The sequence below is a fragment of the Pristiophorus japonicus genome, chromosome 1 (genome assembly GCF_044704955.1).
Source record: "Pristiophorus japonicus isolate sPriJap1 chromosome 1, sPriJap1.hap1, whole genome shotgun sequence".
NCBI classification, from domain to species: Eukaryota; Metazoa; Chordata; class Chondrichthyes; family Pristiophoridae; genus Pristiophorus; species Pristiophorus japonicus.
The window spans coordinates 181,360,504-181,384,035 of NC_091977.1; the positions used below are offsets into that span (position 1 = coordinate 181,360,504).

Sequence of the window (23,532 nt, forward strand, 5' to 3'; positions counted from 1 at the left end):
ATGTGTTATCATAGAATTAGCATGTTACAGCACAAAAACTAGCCACGTAGCACATCAAGTCTGCACTGCACTTAGCTGAATTGCAACCTCCATCTTGCTTTTCAAGAAAATGCCTAATTCCATTTTTAAGAATTTCTGGGCACTGCTTCAACAACAATTTATGGCAGAGAATTCCACATTTTTACCACTCTCTGTGTAAAGATTTTATTCTAACCTCTTTAATTCCTTTTTGTAATTATCTTAACTTTGTGCCCTATTATTCTTACTGACTATCACTATTTACCTTATAATTGTTCATAATCTTTAAAACCTCTCCAGTTACCCATTATCTTTCTCTTCTGTGGTGAAATAAGCCCCGACTTCTCAAGTCTGTCTTCAAAATAAAATTCCTTATCTCTGGTCTGCTTGTGAGTCTACACTGCACCTAATCCAGTGCTTTTATATGTTTCCTATAAATAGGCTGAATGCAAGAGAATCATACAGAAGGTGACTATTCAGCCCATCGTGTCTGTGCTAGCTCTTTGAAAGAGCTATCCAATTAGTCCCACTCCCTCTTCCCCCTCACCCCCCCCCCCCCTTTTCACCCATAGTCCAACATTTTTTTTCTTTTTCAAGTAATGTTTTACAATGAGGTTATTTGTTATTTGATTAAGTAATGGAGGGATTCGATGAGGGTAGTGTGTATATGGATTTTATCAAACACCTTTTGAAAGTGCCACAATAGATTTGTTAGAAAAATTGAAACCCATGGGAATAAAGTGACAGTGGCTGGTGGATACAAATTGTCTAAGGGATAGAAAGCGATTCGTATCCATGCAGTGGTGAACGGTTGTTTTTCAGACTGGAGGGATGTGTAAAGTGGTGGTCCCTAGAGGTTGCTATTGGAATCTCTGCTGTTTTTGATGTGTATTAATGACCTGGACTTGGGTATAAAAGGCACAATTTAAAGTTTGTAGTTGACGCAAAGCTCAGAAATGTAATAAACAGCATGGAGGATTTTAGCAGATTTCAGGAAGATACAGACAGACTGGTGAAATGGGTAGATACATGGCAGATGAAGTTTAATCCCGAGATTATGTGATACTTGACTTTGTAAATGGGGCATTAAATACAAAAACAAGGCAGTTATGCTAAACCTTTACAAATCTCTGGTTAGGCCTCAGCTGGAGTAGTGTCCAGTTCTGGGCCCCACACTTTAGGAAGGATGTCTCGACCTTGGAGAGGGTGTGAAAGAGATTTACCAGGATGATACCAGGCATGAGGGACTTCAGTTATGTGGAGAGACCAGAAAAGCTGGGATTGTTCTCCTTGGAGCACAGAAAGTTAAGGGAAGATTCAGTAGAGGTGTTCAAAATATGAGTGTTTTTGATAGAGTAAATAAGGAGAAACCATTTCCATTGGCAGGAGGATCAGTGACCAGAGGAGACAGATTTAAGGTAATTGGCAAAAGTACCAGAGGGGAGATGGAGAATTTTTATGCAATGAGTTATGATGATCTGGAATGCACTGCCTGAAAGGGCGGCGGCGGTAGATTCATTAATAGCTTTTAGAAGAGAATTAGATATATACTTGAAAGGAAAAAAAGAGGGATAAGGGGAAAGAGAAGGGCAGCTGGGATGAATTGAATAATTCTTTCAAAGAGCTGGCACAGGCACTGTGGGCTGAATGGCATCGTGTGTTGTATGCTTCAAAGTACATATCCAATTCCCCTTTGAAAGTTACTGTTGAATCTGCCTCCACCATCTTTTCAGGCAGTGCATTCCAGGTCATAACAATTCTAACTGCAGCCTAAAGAAAGACTGACTTGTAGTTATATAGCACCTTTCACGATCACCGGATGTCTCGAAGTGCTTTACAGCCAATGAAGTACGTTTGAAGTGTAGTCACTGTTGTAATGTGGGAAAACGTGGCAGCCAATCTGCGCACAGAAAGCTCCCACAAACAGCAATGTAATACTGACCATATAATCTGTTTTTGTTATGTTGATTGAGGGATAACTATTGGCCACGACACCAGGGATAACTCCTCTGCTCTCCTTCGAAATATTGCTATGGGATCTTTCACATGCACCGGAGAGAACAGATAGGACCTCGGTTTAACATCTCATCGGAAAGACGGCACCTCCGACAGTGCAGCACTCCCTCAGCACTGCACTGGAGTGTCAGTCTAGATTTATGTACCCAAGTCCCTGGAGTTAGACTTGAACCCACAACCTTCTGACTCAGATGAGAGTGTGCTATCCACTGAGCCATAGCTGACACTAATATATAACGCTAACTAATATAAAAATTCAACATTAAGTCCTGCTTTTGTATTCTGTCTCTAGACAGAAAGAGCAGACTTCTGTTAGTGCAATTGACAAGGCATAAAAATGACAATGTAGCTGCAAATCAATGTCCCTATATTCTACTCTGTTTCCTATTCTTTCCAAAATATATTATTTCTATTTTTCTACACTGAATACATCTGCTCATCTCACTAGAAGATCAAGATGTTGAATCAGTTTGAGTGGAGATAAGGAATGGGTGTAGTCTATAGGCCCCCCTAACAGGAGCTACACTGTCAGGCAGAGTACAAATCAAGAAATAATGGAGGCTTGTAAAAAAAGGAACGGCAATAATCATGGGCAATTTTAACCTTCATATTGATTGGACAAAGCAAATTGGCCAGGGTAGCCTCGGAGGAAGAGTTCATAGTGTATCTAGGATAGATTCCTTGAACAGTACGTTGCGGAACCAACCAGGGAGCAGGCTATCTTAGATCTGGTACTGTGTAATGAGGCAGGATTAATAAACGATCTTGTAAAGGATCCTCTAGGAATGAGTGACCATAGCATGGTTGAATTTCAAATTCAGTTGGAAGGTGAGAAAGTTAGATCTCAAACCAGTGTCCTAGGCTTAAATAAAGGAGACTACAAAGGTATGAAGGCAGAGTGGCTAAAGTGAATTGGGAAAATAGATTAAAGCATGGGCCGGTTGAAGGGAGGTGGCAGACATTTATGGAGCTATTTCATAAATCGCAACAAAAGAGTTGGACGGACTGTAAGACAAGGGATAACCATCCGTGGCTAACTAAGGAAATAAGGGATGGTGTCAAATTGAAAACGAGGGCAGACAATGTGGCCAAGACTAGTGGGAGGCCAGAGGATTGGGAAACTTACAAGCCAGCAAAGAACGACTTATAAAAATAATAGAGGGAAGATAGATTATGAAAGTAAACTGACACAAAATACAAAAACAAGAGTTTCTACAGGTGCATAAAATGGAAGAGTGGCTAAAGTAAATGTTGGTCCCTTAGAGGATGAGACTAGGGAATTAATAATGGGCAACAGGGAAATGGCAGAGACGTTGAACAAATATTTTGTATCGGTCTTCACGGTAGATGACACTAAAAACATCCCAATAGTGGATAGTCAAGGGGCTATAGGCAGGGAGGAACTTAATACAATCACTATCAGTAACGAAGTAATACTCGGTAAAATAATGGGACTAAAGGCAGACAAGTCCCCTGGACCTGATGCCTTACACCCTTGGGTCTTAAAAGAAGTGGCTGCAGAGATAGTGGATGCATTGGTTGTAAGCTACCAAAATTCCCTGGATTCTGGGGCGGTCCCAGCGGATTGGAAAACCGCAAATGTAACACCCCTATTTAAAAAAGGAGGCAGACAAAAAGCAGGAAACTATAGACCAGTTCGCCTAACATCTGTCGTTGGGAAAATGCTGGAGTCCATTATTAAGGAAGCAGTAGCAAGACATTTGGAAAAGCATAATTCAATCAAGCAGAGCCAGCATGGTTTTATGAAAGGGAAATCATGTTTGACAAATTTGCTGGAGTTCTTTGAAGATGTAACGAGCAGGGTGGATAAGGAGGATCCAGTGGATGTGGTGTATTTTGATTTCCAGAAGGCATTCGATAAGGCTACATAAAAGATTACTGCACAAGATAAAAAATAGGACCTCAAAAGTAGTAATCTAGGGATTGCTACCAGTGCCACGTGATAGTCAGAGTAGGAATCGCAGGATAGCGCAGATGAATACGTGGCTTGAGCAGTGGTGCAGCAGGGAGGGATTCAAATTCCTGGGGCATTGGGACCGGTCTGGGGGAGGTGGGACCAGTACAAACCGGACGGTCTGCACCTGGGCAGGACTGGAACCAATGTCCTAGGGGGAGTGTTTGCTAGTGCTGTTGGGGAGGATTTAAACTAATATGGCAGGGGATGGGAACCAATGCAGGGAGACAGAGGGAAACAAAAAGGAGGCAAAAGCAAAAGACAGAAAGGAGATGAGGAAAAGTGGAGGGTGGAGAAACCCAAGGCAAAGAACAAAAAGGGCCACTGTACAGCAAAATTCTAAAAGGACAAAGGGTGTTAAAAAAAACAAGCCTGAAGGCTTTGTGTCTTAATGCAAGGAGTATCCGCAATAAGGTGGATGAATTAATTGTGCAAATAGATGTTAATAAATATGATGTGATTGGGATTACGGAGACGTGGCTCCAGGATGATCAGGGCTGGGAACTCAACATTCAAGGGTATTCAACATTCAGGAAGGATAGAATAAAAGGAAAAGGAGGTGGGGTAGCATTGTTGGTTAAAGAGGAGATTAATGCAATAGTTAGGAAAGACATTAGCTTGGATGATGTGGAATCTATATGGGTAGAGCTGCAGAACACCAAAGGGCAAAAAACGTTAGTAGGAGTTGTGTACAGACCTCCAAACAGTAATAGGGATGTTGGGGAGGGCATCAAACAGGAAATTAGGGGTGCATGCAATAAAGGTGTAGCAGTTATAATGGGTGACTTTAATATGCACATAGATTGGGCTAGCCAAACTGGAAGCAATACAGTGGAGGAGGATTTCCTGGAGTGCATAAGGGATGGTTTTCTAGACCAATATGTTGAGGAACCAACTAGGGGGGAGGCCATCTTAGACTGGGTGTTGTGTAATGAGAGAGGATTAATTAGCAATCTCATTGTGCGAGGCCCCTTGGGGAAGAGTGACCATAATATGGTGGATTTCTGCATTAGGATGGAGAATGAAACAGTAAATTCAGAGACCATGGTCCAGAACTTAAAGAAGGGTAACTTTGAAGGTATGAGGCGTGAATTGGCTAGGATAGATTGGCGAATGATACTTAGGGGGTTGACTGTGGATGGGCAATGGCAGACATTTAGAGACCGCATGGATGAATTACAACAATTGTACATTCCTGTCTGGCGTAAAAATAAAAAAGGGAAGGTGGCTCAACCGTGGCTATCTTGGGAAATCAGGGATAGTATTAAAGCCAAGGAAGTGGCATACAAATTGGCCAGAAATAGCAGCGAACCTGGGGACTGGGAGAAATTTAGAACTCAGCAGAGGAGGACAAAGGGTTTGATTAGGGCAGGGAAAATGGAGTAAGAGAAGAAGCTTGCAGGGAACATTAAGGTGGATTGCAAAAGTTTCTATAGGTATGTAAAGAGAAAAAGGTTAGTAAAGACAAACGTAGGTCCCCTGCAGTCAGAATCAGGGGAAGTCATAATGGGGAACAAAGAAATGGCAGACCAATTGAACAAGTACTTTGGTTCGGTATTCACTAAGGAGGATACAAACAACCTTCCGGATATAAAAGGGGTCAGAGGGTCTAGTAAGGAGGGGGAACTGAGGGAAATCTTTATTAGTCGGGAAATTGTGTTGGGGAAATTGATGGGATTGAAGGCCGATAAATCCCCAGGGCCTGATGGACTGCATCCCAGAGTACTTAAGGAGGTGGCCTTGGAAATAGCGGATGCATTGACAGTCATTTTCCAACATTCCATTGACTCTGGATCAGTTCCTATGGAGTGGAGGGTAGCCAATGTAACCCCACTTTTTAAAAAAGGAGGGAGAGAGAAAACAGGGAATTATAGACCGGTCAGTCTGACCTCAGTAGTGGGTAAAATGATGGAATCAATTATTAAGGATGTCATAGCAGTGCATCTGGAAAATGGTGACATGATAGGTCCAAGTCAGCATGGATTTGTGAAAGGGAAATCATGCTTGACAAATCTTCTGTAATCTTTTGAGGATGTTTCCAGTAAAGTGGATGAAGGAGAACCAGTTGATGTGGTATATTTGGACTTTCAGAAGGCTTTCGACAAGGTCCCACACAAGAGATTAATGTGCAAAGTTAAAGCACATGGGATTGGGGGTAGTGTGCTGACGTGGATTGAGAACTGGTTGTCAGACAGGAAGCAAAGAGTAGGAGTAAACGGGTACTTTTCAGAATTGCAGGCAGTGACTAGTGGGGTGCCGCAAGGTTCTGTGCTGGGGCCCCAGCTGTTTACATTGTACATTAATGATTTAGACGAGGGGATTAAATGCAGTATCTCCAAATTTGCGGATGACACTAAGTTGGGTGGCAGTGTGAGCTGCGAGGAGGATGCTATTAGGCTGCAGAGTGACTTGGATAGGTTAGGTGAGTGGGCAAATGCATGGCAGATGAAGTATAATGTGGATAAATGTGAGGTTATCCACTTTGGTGGTAAAAACAGAGAGACGGACTATTATCTGAATGGTGACAGATTAGGAAAAGGGAAGGTGCAACGAGACCTGGGTGTCATGGTACATCAGTCATTGAAGGTTAGCATGCAGGTACAGCAGGCGGTTAAGAAAGCAAATGGCATGTTGGCCTTCATAGCGAGGGGATTTGAATACAGGGGCAGGGAGGTGTTGCTACAGTTATACAGGGCCTTGGTGAGGCCACACCTGGAGTATTGTGTACAGTTTTGGTCTCCTAACTTGAGGAAGGACATTCTTGCTATTGAGGGAGTGCAGCGAAGATTCACCAGACTGATTCCCGGGATGGCGGGACTGACCTATCAAAGACTGGATCAACTGGGCTTGTATTCACTGGAGTTCAGAAGAATGAGAGGGGACCTCATAGAAACGTTTAAAATTCTGACGGGTTTAGACAGGTTAGATGCAGGAAGAATGTTCCCAATGTTGGGGAAGTCCAGAACCAGAGGTCACAGTCTAAGGATAAGGGGTAAGCCATTTAGGACCGAGATGAGGAGAAACTTCTTCACCCAGAGAGTGGTGAACCTGTGGAATTCTCTACCACAGAAAGTAGTTGAGGCCAATTCACTAAATATATTCAAAAGGGAGTTAGATGAAGTCCTTACTACTCGGGGGATCAAGGGTTATGGCGAGAAAGCAGGAAGGGGGTACTGAAGTTGCATGTTCAGCCATGAACTCATTGAATGGCGGTGCAGGCTAGAAGGGCTGAATGGCCTGCTCCTGCACCTATTTTCTATGTTTCTATGTTTCACAGGGTTGGGAGTAATATATTGGCATGGATCGAGGATTGGCTAACTAACACAAAACAGAGAGTCGGGAAAAATGGGTCATTTTCTGGTTGGCAAACAGTAACTAGTGGGGTGCCGCAGGGATCGGTGCTGGGGCCTCAAGTATTTACAATCTATATTAATGACTTGGATGAAGGGACCGAGTGCAATGTAGCCAGTTTGCTGATAATACAAAGATGGGCGAGAATGCAAATTGTGAGGAGGACACAAAAAATCTGCAATGGGATATAGACAGGCTAAGTGGGTGGGCAAAAATTTGGTAGATGGAGTATAATGTGAGGTTATCCACTTTGGCAGAAAAAATAGAAAAGCAAATTATAATTTAAATGGAGAAAAATTGCAAAGTGCTGCAGGGGGTCCTTGTGCATGAAACACAAAAAGTTAGTATGCAGGTATAGGAAATAATCAGGAAGGCAAATTGAATGTTGGCCTTTATTGCAAGGGGGATAGAGTATAAAAGCAGAGAAGTCCTGCTACAACTGCAGAGTATTGATGAGGGCACACCTGGAGTACTGCGTAAAGTTATGGTCTCCGTATTTAAGGAAGGATATAATTGCATTGGAGGCTGTTCAGAGAAGGTTCACTATGTTGATTCCAGAGATGTGGGGGTTTGACTTATGAAGATAGGTTGAGTAGGTTGTGCCTATACTCATTGGAATTCAGAATGAGTGGTGATCTTATCGAAACATATAAGATAATGAGGGGGCCCAACAAGGTGGATGCAGAGACGATATTTCCACTCATAGGGGAAACTAAAACTAGGGGACATAGGGCCCAAATTGTGCCAGTACAGATTTCTGGCGCACTCACCAGAGGTGCGCCGCTTTTGTAGAACTCCAAGGACGCCAAAAATCTTCGGGCCGAGTTTGGCCGCTCCCCAGCGCCTCCTCGATGGTGGCGCAGCGTGGCAACTGGATTCGGGGGCAGAGCAAGGTCCTGGCACTGAAAACAGTGCCAGGACCTATGCACATGCGTGCTCGAGTGTGCGCGCATGTACAGTAGCTCCTCGCCCCCAGAATCTGAGTGTGTGCTACAGGCTGTGTGAGAGGGGCCGAAGCGTGCCGCCCCTATCCCTGGCCGAATGGGCTCCCTCATCGGCGGCCCATGGCCTTCCCGGTCCGTGTGATGGTAGGACTTCTATTTTTTATTTGTTATTGATTGATTGATTGCTCATTACTTTGGTCTTGGTGCTTTAAAAGGGTTTCTTTTATTTTTTATTAATTAATTGCTTATTACTTTTTGTGCTTTGTAAGTCTTGGTGCTAGGTGCAGGTCCTCTCAGCTTCCTTGTATTTTTTATTTGTTATTGAATGCTTATTTTTGTGCGTTGTTTAGTGCTTGGTGCTTTAAATGTACTTACCTGCGCTGATTTCTTAACTCTCCAAGGGTTTTCTGTGCGGGCCACAAGTGGCCACATACACTGGCCTAAGTTAGTTTGGAGCAACTATTAGCTGTCCAAACTGGCTTAAATGGCCAAAACAGGAGTAGGTGGTTGGTAACGTCCCCTTTTGGGGGAAAAAAAAAAGAAACAAATAAAAATCCTAACTAACTCACTTACACTGGCGCAAATTAAGTGTGCAGAATGAGGATTTTTAAGATACTCCAGAAAAATTAAGTTGCTCCAAAAAAAATAGAGCAACTCCTGTCCAAATTTGGGCCCATTGTCTCAGAATAAGGGACAAACTAAGATGAGGAGGAATTTCTTCTCTTCAGAGGGTTGTAATTCTATGGAATTCTCTACCCCAGAGAGTTGTGGAGGCTGCGTCATTGAATATATTTAAGGCGGAGATGGACAGCTTTTTGAGCAATAAGGGAGTAAAGGGTTATGGGGAGCAGGGAGGGAAGTGGAGCTGAGTCCATGATCAGCTGAGTCCATGATCAGATCAACCATGATCTTATTAAATGGCGGAGCAGGCTCAGGGGTCCAAATGGCCTACTCCTGCTCCTATTTCTTATGTTCTTAGCCTTTGTACATCCTTGTCACAATTTGGTGGAATCAGAACATCTTGCTTTCACCCATCCGGTCCCCCTCTGTTCCTGTCCAAATCATTTATGCATATAGTAAATAAGTGCATCCTTGTCACAATTTGGTGGAATCAGAACATCTTGCTTTCACCCATCCGGTCCCCCTCTGTTCCTGTCCAAATCATTTATGCATATAGTAAATAAGTGCAGCCCCAAAACAAACTCCTGTGGGAAACAACTCTTGAGAAACGTTTCTTTTACCCCGACCATTTGCTTGCTCCACTCCAACTGACACTATCAGTATGGCCACATTCCCATTAATTCCATGTGCCATTGTCTTTGCTACAAGTCTTTTTATATGGTGGCTGATCAAATATCAAATAAAGCGCGCGCACTACATTTATATGTCCTATTATTTTTATCTGATAGTTTAATTACATTTCTTTAAACCTTAGTCATGTCGTTTACTTTGTATTTTAGTGTTTGCTTTAGAAACTTGCGAATTACTTTTAATCTCAGCCTATGGTATGCTGATTAATACTGAGCAGGTATAAAGACCCTGGTGAAGAAATATGATCCTCCCAAACCCGAGGAAGTTAATCTTCTGAAACAGAAACTTGAACATTTTCACAGCTTGGACCTTGGTGTCAGTACAAGTTTGTAAGTATTATTGACAACTAGCAGAGACCCACAAAACATTTGCGGTCAAATTAGTATCTTTATTGCAACAGTACACCTTTAAATACAGGATTTCTAGTTATTCTTTCAGCAAAGACTTTACCGGAATCAAAACTTCTCGCTCTGGAAAAAGCTACATAAAGCTGTCCATGTGTAAAAACAGGTCGAGGAATATAGATACAAATTCTGCCCCCTCAACCCCCAGCCCAAGTTCCTGACTTACTCGACCCCTGCCCAAGTTCCTGAACTAATTCACTCCCCCTACACACACCCCTCCAACAACTTCACTGACCTACTTTCACCCCCCCGCCCCGCCCCCCCCAGGCATAGATATGGAGCATTGTGTGTGGGTCACGATTGTTAACCGGCTTATTGGGCTAACAAGTGAATAGTGAGTGCTGTGACTTACGGATTTTGTCGTCTTACCATCTGTTTCAAATTCTCACTCTGAAACCTCCCCCCCCCCCCCCCCCTCTTCCACCTTTAGACCTGAATCACGTTTTTCCGCTTTCACCACTGTGCTCTCCGTACTCTTTATCCCTCCCACCCACCGTGCTCCTGACCCCCCTCTCTCCCTCCGATTCCCCCCCTCTCTCCCTCCGATTCCCCCCCCTCTCTCCCTCCGATTCCCCCCCCTCTCTCCCTCCGATTCCCCCCCCTCTCTCCCTCCGATTCCCCCCCCTCTCTCCCTCCGATTCCCCCCCCTCTCTCCCTCCGATTCCCCCCCTCTCTCCCTCCGATTCCCCCCCTCTCTCCCTCCGATTCCCCCCCTCTCTCCCTCCGATTCCCCCCCTCTCTCCCTCCGATTCCCCCCCTCTCTCCCTCCGATTCCCCCCCTCTCTCCCTCCGATTCCCCCCCTCTCTCCCTCCGATTCCCCCCCTCTCTCCCTCCGATTCCCCCCCTCTCTCCCTCCGATTCCCCCCCTCTCTCCCTCCGATTCCCCCCCTCTCTCCCTCCGATTCCCCCCCTCTCTCCCTCCGATTCCCCCCCTCTCTCCCTCCGATTCCCCCCCTCTCTCCCTCCGATTCCCCCCCTCTCTCCCTCCGATTCCCCCCCTCTCTCCCTCCGATTCCCCCCCTCTCTCCCTCCGATTCCCCCCCTCTCTCCCTCCGATTCCCCCCCTCTCTCCCTCCGATTCCCCCCCTCTCTCCCTCCGATTCCCCCCCTCTCTCCCTCCGATTCCCCCCCTCTCTCCCTCCGATTCCCCCCCTCTCTCCCTCCGATTCCCCCCCTCTCTCCCTCCGATTCCCCCCCTCTCTCCCTCCGATTCCCCCCCTCTCTCCCTCCGATTCCCCCCCTCTCTCCCTCCGATTCCCCCCCTCTCTCCCTCCGATTCCCCCCCTCTCTCCCTCCGATTCCCCCCCTCTCTCCCTCCGATTCCCCCCCTCTCTCCCTCCGATTCCCCCCCTCTCTCCCTCCGATTCCCCCCCTCTCTCCCTCCGATTCCCCCCCTCTCTCCCTCCGATTCCCCCCCTCTCTCCCTCCGATTCCCCCCCTCTCTCCCTCCGATTCCCCCCCTCTCTCCCTCCGATTCCCCCCCTCTCTCCCTCCGATTCCCCCCCTCTCTCCCTCCGATTCCCCCCCTCTCTCCCTCCGATTCCCCCCCTCTCTCCCTCCGATTCCCCCCCTCTCTCCCTCCGATTCCCCCCCTCTCTCCCTCCGATTCCCCCCCTCTCTCCCTCCGATTCCCCCCCTCTCTCCCTCCGATTCCCCCCCTCTCTCCCTCCGATTCCCCCCCTCTCTCCCTCCGATTCCCCCCCTCTCTCCCTCCGATTCCCCCCCTCTCTCCCTCCGATTCCCCCCCTCTCTCCCTCCGATTCCCCCCCTCTCTCCCTCCGATTCCCCCCCTCTCTCCCTCCGATTCCCCCCCTCTCTCCCTCCGATTCCCCCCCTCTCTCCCTCCGATTCCCCCCCTCTCTCCCTCCGATTCCCCCCCTCTCTCCCTCCGATTCCCCCCCTCTCTCCCTCCGATTCCCCCCCTCTCTCCCTCCGATTCCCCCCCTCTCTCCCTCCGATTCCCCCCCTCTCTCCCTCTGTACCTACCCCTCTGATCTCTCTTTTCCCCCCCCCCCCGATCTTTAAATATATAAAATAATGCCATTGGCAACTTGACTTGGAATTGACACAATCAATTCCATTGGATTCTTAGAATTTAGGTACCTAGAACTTTTTTTTATACTTGCAGTGAGTTTTTAGTCTCTACTTATCTCTGAAGGAATTGTTGTGACTAATTCAAAATTAATCCTGGGCTAGATTTCTTTCCAGTGAGTTATAAAATGCTATTTTTGTTTAATGTTGCAATTTGGTGAAAGGTGTTGTCTGAATTCCATGGGGGTACAGTCAGTCTCCTGGCAAAACTCTGGCGCAGACCCAGTTACGTCTGGTCACTGCTGTTTCTGGGAGTTTCCTCAGTAAAGAGTGGGGGAGCTTCTAGCCCAGTGGTGGGTAAGTTAAGAACATAAGAAATAGGAGCTGGAGTAGGCCATTTGGCCCTTCAAGCCTGCTCCGCCAGTCAGTAAGGTCATGGCTGATCTACCTCAACTCTACCTTCCTGCACTATCCCCATAATTCCTTAATTACTTTAGTTTCCCAAAAATTATCAACCTCTGTCTTCAATGTCCTCAATGATTGGGCACCTACAGCTCTCCCGGCAGGGGGGGGGGGCGGGGTGGGGGCAGCGAACACCACAACACCAGTGCCTCGATGGGGCCAGCCGGCCCGAACAGCTCCTCGGCCGGACCCCGCCCGAACACCACCACCTCGACGGGACCCCCCCGACATTCCGAAATCCGGAAATACTCGAACCTGGGCTCAGGTGTTTCCAGATTCGTGACATCAGACAAACGATCGAAAGTCCAGAAAAGCCCAGTATCCGGAACGGCCTTGGTCCCGAGGGTTCCAGTTTCTCGACGCTGCACCTGTAGTTACATCTTAAAAAAAAACGAACAGAATTGTCAAACATGATTTCCCTTTCATAAAACCATGTTAACTCTGCCTAATCATTACAATTATCTAAGTGCTCTGTTACCATGTCCCGAGTAGGCAAAATGCTAGAATCTATTATTAATGTCAGGTTTACTGGCTGATAGTTTCCCATCTTTTTCTGTCCCTTCTTGACCCACTCTGTTCTGGAGCCTTGACATTTTCCTTTTGGTCGCCGTTCATTCTATCTGGCCTGCTGGACAGGACAGAAATAGAACATGAGGTGGAGCTTGGGCTGCACGTTAGTCTGAGTCGAGCCATGACTGCTCAGCTCAGTGACTTTTTTTAAACCGAAGCAAGAGACTGGCGCTGCATCGTTTCTCTGCCGGTCAGCCACAACAGATCACTGCACATACATGGGTGCATGTGCAAAGCTTCACTCCTCAGGCAGCGAGTTAAATAACAGCAAAAAGTGGACAGTTCCATCTGTGCTCTCCTCCTAAACTTAAATATATTAGTTTTTTTTTAAAACAACTGCCCCAGGGTCCAACAAACCCCTGCTCCCCAAAGACTCTCCTTAAAATGTTGCTTTGCACTAGGTTGTTATTGTACTGCATCTGGTGCGAGCTCAAAAGAGTATTTGATGACTTCCGGCAAGTGGTCTCTCCCCTCCTGATTTTAGACTGTTCAGGAATCAAATCAGGACCTGATTCCTGAGTTTATTGCTACGTCTCGTGTTGGTGGAACCATCTAAGCTTCAAACTCCATATCTTCTCTATCACAAGGACCATTTACTTCCAGATCTATAACATCTCCCACCTCCACTCCGACCTCACACCATCCTTATGTACCATTGTCACTTCCAAACCTGCATCTATTTTCCTTGCACTGAGCTGTAAAGTATCTTGGAAAATTCTTTACATTAAGGGTGCTATGTAATTTGAAGTTAAGATTGTCATGTAAAGTGTGGTAGATAAGGTAACATTTAATAGAAGGAAAGGCGCTTATCACATTCACTAGAGAATAAACTCATTTTGACTTCTGCCATCCCAGCATATTTGAGGTTAGCGAGTTCCATAAGAACATAAGAAATAGGACCAGGAGTAGGCTATTTGGTCCCTCGAGCCTGCTCCGCCATTCTATAAGATCATGGCTGATCTGATCTTGGCCTCAACTCCCATTTCCTAGTTGTTCCCCATAACCCTTGACTCCCCTGTCGTTCAAAAATCTTGTCCATCTCCACCTTAAATATATTCAGTTACCCAGCCTCCACAGCTGTCTGAGGTGGAGAATTCCAAAAATTCACGTCCCTCAGAGAAGAAATTCCTCATCCCCTGTTTTAAATGGGCAACCCCTTATTCTGAAACTGCCCCCTAGTTCTAGATTCCCCCATGAGGGGAAACATCCTCTCTGCATCTGCCTTGTCAACCTCCCTAGAAACTTGTATGTTTCAGTAAGATCACCTCTCATTCTTCTAAACTCCATTGAGTATAGGCCCAATCTTTCTTCATAAGTCAACCCCCTCATCTCCGGAATCAACCTCGTGAACCTTCTCTGAACTGTCTCCAATGCAAGTATATCCCTCCTTAAATAAGGATACCAAAACTGTACGCAGTACTCCAGGTGTGGTCTCAATAGCGCCCTATACAGTTGTAGTGAGAGTTCCCTACTTTTATACTCCATTCCCCTTGCAAGAAAGGCTAACATTCCATTTGCCTTCCTAATTACTTGCTGTACCTGCATGCTAACTTTGTTTCATGCACGAGGACCCCCAGATCCCTCTGTACTGCAGCATTTTGTAGTCTCTCTCCATTTAAATAATTTGCATTTTTATTCTTCCTACCAAAATGGATAACCTCAAATTTTCCCACATTATACTCCATCTGCCTAATTTTTTCCCATGCACAACCTATCTATATATCCCTTTGCAGATTCTTTTGTGTCCTCCTCAGAACTTGCTTTCCCACCTATCTTTGTATCAGCAAATTTGGCTACTGTACATTCGCTCCCTTCATCCAAGTCATTGATACTGTTTTAACTGTACTCTGTGCTCTAGATCTCCACGGGTAGAATCAGCACAAAATACCACATTTTGCAGGTGTTGGGGTAAAAAGAAGACTTCTCTTCAAAGTGGATTCCCTGAAATAAGGGATCGACACCCACCCGTATAGTGACCACGCAATCACTTAGATGAAACTTCGGTCACCCAATCTTTATTCAAGCATATATGTAGGGGAAGAGTTCCAATGAACCCTTCGAAATACAAGGGTTTCTACATGCACAGTTATGCAGTTTTTCGAGGTGTGCGACCCTCCTACAAAACTTCTATGACCACCGATTGGCCTACAGCTTATCAGTGGACCTTCATTGATTTGTAGACCCATATCAGACTGGCTGCTGAGTGGTTTCCCAATCTGTCATCTCCCATCACATGTCAACCTTCTGGAATGTGTTCTCCTACAGTGTCAACTTTGCCTCAGTTCCTCATGATGTGTTGGTGTACCTGGTTTCTTATCAGCCAATATTATCCCTTTCCCAAGAACTCCAGTCAAAACTCTCGTTCCCATGAGTGCAGGTGTTGCTACAATCTGTTTCCAGACAGCTTACTCTCTACTGTCCTTGGTAGGTGTTCTGTACTGAAGATGTAAGTTTTCATTTTCTCAGTCTGTATTAAAGTTCAACTCAGTTGATGGTTCATTTACCATCAAGCTTTGCTGCTTAGCCTTTCTCCAAAAATCCATTTTTTTAGCGAGCTTTATGTACATAAGCCAGTTTTACATACAATCTGTCAATAGGCGATATCACAATCCCTACCGTGAGGTGGAGGAACTCCCGACTCCTCACAACCTCCTAATACAGATAAGCCCTTTAATCTGGTCCATTTTATGTGTCAGATCAATTCACTACTTCAGTATCCACTTTGGTGACCATCTGTTTGTCTACTTCCACTTCCACTTTGAGATTCAAAGAGAAAACGATCTAGGTGTTTACACACATCACTGAAGGTCCATGGCCAATGCAGAAAAGCTTTAGGTCAAGCTAACAAGGTTGTATTAATAGAACCATTCAGTATAAATCAAAGGACACCATTTTGTCACTATGCAGGTTGCTGATTAGATCGCATCTCGAGTACTGCACCCAGATTTGGTCCTCCCACACGGTGGGTGGGTGATATAGTAGCCTTGGAAAAGGTGCAGATGAGTGCTACGAGAATGATCCCTAGCTTAAAGAACCTCAGCTACTTAGATAGGCTTAAGAACCTTGCACTATTTACTTTAGAGTAATGATTTGCAGGTGACCCGATGAGATCTATAAAATAAAGGGCTGGATGGCGTGCTATTGATAGATTATTCCAGTTTAACATATTAGGGACAAAAGTTTAAATTGTATAAGAGTAGGAACAGACTGGATCTTAGGTGGTTCTTATCCCAGAGAGTAGTGAGACTCGAATATGTTGCTGGCTGGTGTGATGATTCTCATCTTTGCATACCTTCAAGAGTTCTTGACTGGTCCAAATTTTCTGGGTTTTTTGTCTCCCAGGAGATTGTGATTACATGGCTGCGGGAGGGTGGGTAGGAAGTGCTCAGCCATGATTCTCCAGCCAGCATGAGATGTGGGGACAAGCTTGATGGACCAGCTGGTTTTTACCTGCCCATCAATTTTTACGATCGTAAGCTGACTCTGAAATTACAGTTTAGTTATGCTAAAATAATTATTGCATGACTTCATTGTTACAATTATGTTACATTTTGGTTGCAACTGGAGGAGAGTATTTCTGTACTTGTTCTCCACCCACACATTGCAGTATTCTGAGCCAGTGAATACGTGTGCATTCATTTATCCAACTCTTGTGTCGAAACAGAAAGAAGAGAAAAGGATATGAGGAAGATGGAACAATTTCCAAAAAAGCAAAAGTAGAAGAGGTTCGTAAGATTCTTTTGTAACACTGGCTTACATTGACATAGACGTGACACTAAAGAATATGCAAGAGTGTGAGATGTCAACAGCTTGTTTCCTGATTTTTGTATAAGGTTGTATTAATTAGGTCAGACAGCATCAACTGCAAGTCAAGTCAGGCTCGGCTAGTTCTTGGGATTGTAAAAAACCCCCATTCACACTGCATTGCTTGTCGACTGGCTTAAAAGGTGGATAGAAGGCACGCAATGATGGGAGGGTAGATTGTGAAAAATATCCTTCAGCTTCAGTCATTAGTCTCTATAGCTAACTGGAAAAGTCAGTACAGCACTGGTATTGTAAGATTGTGCTTTGTTGAAGAATGTTGACTGCAATCAACACAAATGTTAATTGGTATCTTGGTACCTGCCAATAATGCACTAGAGGTGGGGCTTACTGATTTTTTTTCATTCATTTCTGGGATGTGGGTGTCACAAGTAAGGCCAGCAGTTATTGCCCATCCACAATTGCCCTCGAGTAGGTGGCTTTTGAGCCGCCACCTTGAACAGTGCTGTTAGGGAGGGAGTTCCAGAATTTTGACCCAGCGACAAATACAGATCTACTCAATCGCTCATTAGCAATGGTGCATCACTTCAAGTGACCACCTCCTGATTGAAGTGCACACTGGCTGAAGGAAATAGTTAATCTGCTCATAATAGGGGCTCCATAATATCAGTTACAGTCAGTGTTATTGGGTGCTTAGACCATTGGCATGCTGAGCCCTTGCATGACCACAGCCACGTAATGGCATAAAAGCATGTTATTAAGACTCTGAAAAACCTGTCACCCATGCCAGGACTGTAAAATAAGTGCTGTTTTAGATCTGCTGGGCTATCAACATTCAGCAGTTTTGATGGTTCCGCTCTCCTACTACCTGTGTCAACTTACCAAATCCATTTGAAAGAGTATAAATTAGTTTATCTCCTCATCATTTGGAAAAACATGAGTACCTTTAGCTATTGAAATTATTTTGACTGAATTATTGGACCAATATTGGCCCACCTCTCTTTTCGGCACACTTAACAGAGATGCGGCGACTTTGTGGGCTGAAAAGGGTGCTGATAAAGAGGAGGAAGAGGAAGAGGAAGAGGAAGAGGAGGAGAAAAAAAAAAAAGAGGGCGGCAGGAGAGGGCAGAAAAAAAAGGGCGGCGGGAGGGGGCGAGATGGGGGGCGAGGAGAAGAGAAGAGATGGGGGGCGAGGAGAAGAGAAGAGATGGGGGGCGAGGAGAAGAGAAGAGATGGGGGGCGGGGGGGGAGAATTCCGTCCGAACTGCAAGGTGGGTTCGATCACCGACCCCATGGGGATAAGGTGGGGTTCCGATCCTTTGGGCGGTCCGATTCCCGACCTCTAGGGAAGATCTGATCCCTGGTGCTGTTCTGATCCTGGAGGGTCTGATCCCCGACCCCGGGAGGTAGGATTGTTTGTAAGGGGCGGGCTGATGGTGGGTGAGCTCAGGCGGCTGGGAGAACATAAGAATTACGAGCAGGATGTACTTCTATTTTTTATTTGGATATTTTGAAAAAATTATGTTTTATCTCTTTACTATTTTTTTAGTTTAATCTTCCATGAATGTTTCTGTTGTATAGTAAATTAACTTTGCAAAGTTTGTCATATGATGTCCTGTATAGCGGTTTGATCCTATTCACATTCTTTAGTCAAGTCATTAAGTTCTGTTGGCCTGCGATGTACCTACCTGCGCTGATTTCTTAACTCTCCAAGCATTTTCTGTGCGGCCACAAGTGGCCACATAAGCTGGCCTATGTTAGTTTGGAGCAACTATTAGCTGTCCAAAGTGGCCTAAATGGCTAAAACAGACATGGGTGGCAACGCCCCCTTTTGAAAAAAAACCCTAACTCACTTACATTGGTGCAAATTTAATGTGCGAAATGGGGATTTTTAAGATATTCCAGAAAAATCAAGTTGCTCGTTTTAAAAAAAAAACAGCAACTCCTGGGCAATTTTGAGCTATTTGTGGTCCTAAACACTGCTCCTACTGCTGTTGCTGAAATCCTTTATCCATGATTTTTTTTAACCTTAACCCAGGGTTTCCTTGCTGGCCTCCCATAAACTCCGCTATCTGCATTGTGTTTGTTACCAATCACCCCTATTCTCATTGACTTTCTGTCTCTCAATGGATTGAATTTAAAATCCTCATCTGCAAATTCCCCCGAGCTACCCCACCATATCTCTGCAACTGCCTTTAGCTGTGTATTCTGCACTTTCCAGTCTTGTGTATCTCCCTTCCTAAGTCCATTGATCATCGCTGCTATGATCATCTGTTCTTTATTTTATCTATATTCTATTTATATTCTGGTATCCCAAGGTGGTATTGTAAAATTATTTTGTGTCTTTGTAGGAGGAATGGAGTGATGATGATCTAGTTGATACAATGTAACCACTGCTTGACTTGCATTTGGAAACTATTCACGGAGGAGCAGCTGCTGTGTGGTTCTTTGAATCGGTGTTTATTCTGAGACATGACATTCAGAAACGAGTTTGAGTTAAACGAGTTGTGTGTTTTGAAAGAAGAGCCAGAAGATTAGTGATGTGAATAGCCAAGTGAGGCAGCAGACCACACTTCTGATGCAAAGGACATTTGATGGCCTTTATTTTTTACTTAAACCAAAACTAGAAAGTTCTGCAAATTTTTACTGATTGCATTGCTGAGCTGTTTGATTTGCCAATGTCTATGTAATGTGTGGTAGAATGTTTAAAGTGTTCTGTTTTCATTTCCAGTATTTGAAGTAAAATTTGCAATGTCTCCATGACTTAAATTGTCGTTTGTGATTCAATGCAAGGGATAATAAAAATTCTGATTTTATTCATGGCTCATAAGATATGAATAATGTTATTCATTATAAAATTGTTTACTGTGTATCCTGTAAATGTACCTACATTTTAAATGGTACTGGAGATAGTTTTTTAAAAGTTACTTTTCAGTATTATGGTTATGTGGAACCTATGCCTATGATTTTAGAGAAAATTAAGGCTAATAGTTTCATGTACTATTGCATTGCACATTTGTAGTCTTCAGGTAAAAGATTACTAGAGGTGTTAGTTCCATGGTAAAAGATAAATGTTTTTGTGTGTTAGTCACATGTAACTGAGGTTCTAATGTCTTGATAAACAGAAGAAAGCATGGGCAGTTTATGGCCCTTAAAACCTCAAAGCTCCAATCCATAGTCATGTTTTATTAATGAACTTTGAATGTGTCCATGATTGCTATCAGTTTTTACTTTACATAAACACAACTTGCATTATATAAGCTTCTTTTAACGTAGCAAAACGTCCCAAAGCACTGCACAGGACTGTTAGCAGACAACGGTTGACACTATCCACATGAGATATTAGGACAGGTGACCCTAAAGCTTGGTCAAAGAGTAGGTTTTAAGGGGTGTCTTAAAGTATGAGCGAGGAGGAGTGGTATAGGGAAGGAATTCCATAGTTTTGGGCTCCAGCAGCTGAAAGCATAACCGCCAATTGAGCAGTGAAGGAAATTGGGGGTGCTCGAGGCCAAAATTGGAGGAAGCCAGTATTGTAGGGCTTGAGGAGGTTACACAGCTAGGGAGGGGTGAGGCCTTGTGGGGGGGGGGGGGGGGGGGGGGGAAAGAATATGAGAATTTTAAATTCTAGGCATTGCTGGACCGGGAGGCAATGTAGGTCAGAGAGAATGGGATTTGATGAGAGTTAGGATATGGGCACCTTATGCATGTTATAACTTCTACTTTCACAGTTGAAAGTAAAATTTGTGAAATATAAAGTTGCAAAGTAAGAGTCTGGCATTTTAAAATATGTAGTTTGAAAAATATAAAGGAAGCAGAGTACTTTACTGGCAGTGCAAATCAGACACGTGGGGGTGGGTGGGAGAGAGAGTAGGAATATACTTTTTAGTGATAAGTCGTGTAGGTCGTATTTGGTAATAAAACCAGGTCTGAAATTGAAAGTCAACTTTGTATAAGTGTCATCTTTTGCCAAAGATGGTATGAAAGTATTAGTGATTCAGATATCAAGAAGTTCTGTTTAGCTTATTAAAGTTATTGCATACTGCTTTTTGGATAGTGCAGTAAATTTTAATACCGATCTATCATAGAAACATAGAAATTTACAGCGCAGAAGGTGGCCATTTCGGCCCATCGTGTCCGCGCTGGCCGACAAAGATCCACACAGCCCTTGGTCAGCAGCCCTAAAAGGTTACACATAAACCTATGAACAATGATGAAAAGGCAAAGAGCACCCAGCCCAACCAGTCCACCTCACACAACTGCGACACCTCCTATACTGAAACATTCTACACTCCACTCCCACCGGAGCCATGTGATCTCCTGGGAGAGGCAAAAACTAGATTAAAAACCCAGGCCAATTTAGGGAGAATAAATCTGGGAAAATTCCTCTCCGACCATCCAGGCGATCGAAACTAGTCCAGGAGATCATGCTGGCCGTATTCTATTCCCTGCAGTACTTACCATTATACCTGCACCGTCTAACAAAAGGTCATCCAGTCTAATCCCAATTACCAGCTCTAGGTCCGTAAACCTGCAGGTTACTGCTCTTTCAGTGCCCATCCAACCATCTTTTAAAAGTGGTGAGGGTTTCTGCATCCACCACTCTTCCAGGCAATGAGTTCCATGTTCCCACAATCCTCTGCATAAAGCAGCCCCCCCCCCCCCAAAATCCCCTCTAAACCTTCCACCAGCCACCTTAAAATTATGTCCCCTCATTATAGACCCTTACTATCCACTATGTCCAGGCCCCTCAATATTTTGTACACTTCAATGAAGTCTCCTCTCAACCTCCTCTGTTCCAATGAGAACAAATCCAGCCTATCCAATCTGTCCTCATAACTAAGATTCTCCAATCCAGGCAACATCTGAGTAAATCTCCTCTGCACCCTCTCCAGTGCAATCACGTCCTTTCTTATAATACGGCGACCAAAACGGCACGCAGTAATCCAGCTGTGGCCTAACCAAAGTATTATACAATTTAAGCATAACCTCCCTACTCTTATATTCTATGCCTCGGCCAATAAAGGCAAGCATTCCCTATGCCTTCTTAACCACCTTATCGACCTGCTACTTTCAGGGATCTGTGGACAAGCACTCCAAGGTCCCTTTGTTCATCTACACTATTAAGTGGCCAACTGCTTAATGTGTATACCCTTTCCTTATTAGCCCTTCCAAAGTGCATCACCTCACACTTCTCTGAATTAAATTCCATTTGCCACTGCTCTGCCTACCTGACCAGTAGATTGATATCCTCCTGCAGCCCATGACTTTCCTCTTCATTATCAACCACACAGCCAATTTTAATGTCTTCTTCAAACTTCTAATTATACTCCCTATATTCAAATCTAAATCATTGATATATATACTACAAAAAGCAAGGGACCCAGTACTGAGCCCTGCGGAACCCCACTGGAAATATCCTTCCAGTCACAAAAACATCCATCAATCATTACCCTTTGCTTCCTACCTCCAAGCCAATTTTGGATCCAGCTTGCCACTTTGCCCTGTATCCCATGGGCTTTAACCTTCATGACCAGTCTAGCATGTGGGACCATATTAAAAGCCTTGCTAAAGTCCATATATACTACATCGTGCGCACTACCCTCATCGACCCTCTTGGTTACCTCCTCAAAAAATCCAAGGGGCTGTAAAATTATTTTTCCCAGCCTTTTTCATTAAGAGCACATATTTGGCCTGAGCTGTCCAGATCTCCTTGAATGCCTCCCACTGTTCCGACACTGATTTACCCACAAGTAGCTGTTTCCAGTCCACTATGGCCAAATCACTCCTTCACTTAGCAAAATTAGCTTTACCCCAATTTGGAACTTTTATTCCAGGCCTATTCTTGTCCTTATCTATAACCAACTTGAATCTGACTGAATTATGGTCACGCACCCAAGTCCTCTCCCACTAATACCCCTTCAACCTGCCCAGCTTCATTCCCTAAAACTAAATCCAAGACCGCCCCCTCGCGTGTTGGGCTAGCTACATACTGACTAAAAAAGTTCTCAAGAATTCCGCACCCTCTATACCCTTCACACTATATTTGTCCCAATCAATAGTTAAAATCCCCTACTATTACAACCCTATCGTTTTTGGACTTCACAGCAATTTGCCTACATATTTGCTCCTCTATCTCCCTCCCACTGTTTGGGGGTCTATAATACACGCCCAGCAGTGTGATTGCCCTTTTTTTATTTTTCAATTCGACCTATATGGCCTCATTTGATGATCCCTCTAACATCATCCCTCCTCACCGCTGCAATAGTTCCTTCAATTAGTACCGCAACACCTCCCCGCCCCCCCACTCCCCTGCTTTTTACCCCCCTCTCTAGTCTAAATATCCTGTAGCCAGGAATAGTGATCTGCCAAACCTTCCCCTCTTTCAGCCATGTTTCTGTAATGGCTATGATGTTATACTCCCAAGTGTCTATCTGTGCTCTTAGCTCATCTGCCTTATTCGCTATACTTCTTGCATTAAAGTATATACCATTCAGCACAGGAAGACCTCCTTACTTACTACTTACTAAACCCTGCTTCCTCTGTCTTACAGATTTGCTTTCTAGATTCTTGCTATCCAATTTCTGCTTTACTTCCTTCCCTATTGAATTAGTTCTCCGGTTCCCATCCCCTTGCCAAGCTAGTTTAAACTCTCCCCAACAGCACCAGCAAAAATCCCCACGAGGATAT

The 23,532-nt window shown here is 44.6% G+C and overlaps 1 protein-coding gene across 4 annotated transcripts in view; it reads left to right on the top strand.

Annotated features, from left to right (window-relative positions):
- The window catches only part of ccnh (cyclin H), a 46,697-nt gene extending 27,036 nt beyond the window's left edge, over positions 1–19,661 (top strand). For all 4 annotated transcript variants that reach the window (XM_070885358.1, XM_070885338.1, XM_070885348.1 and 1 more), the window contains 3 exons: positions 9,833–9,944; positions 16,748–16,808; positions 19,197–19,661. In XM_070885358.1, the coding sequence (XP_070741459.1) occupies positions 9,833–9,944; positions 16,748–16,808; positions 19,197–19,235 (212 nt within the window). In that variant the 3' untranslated portion in view covers positions 19,236–19,661. The remainder of the gene's footprint in view (positions 1–9,832; positions 9,945–16,747; positions 16,809–19,196) is intronic.
- The last annotated feature ends 3,871 nt before the right edge of the window (positions 19,662–23,532 follow it).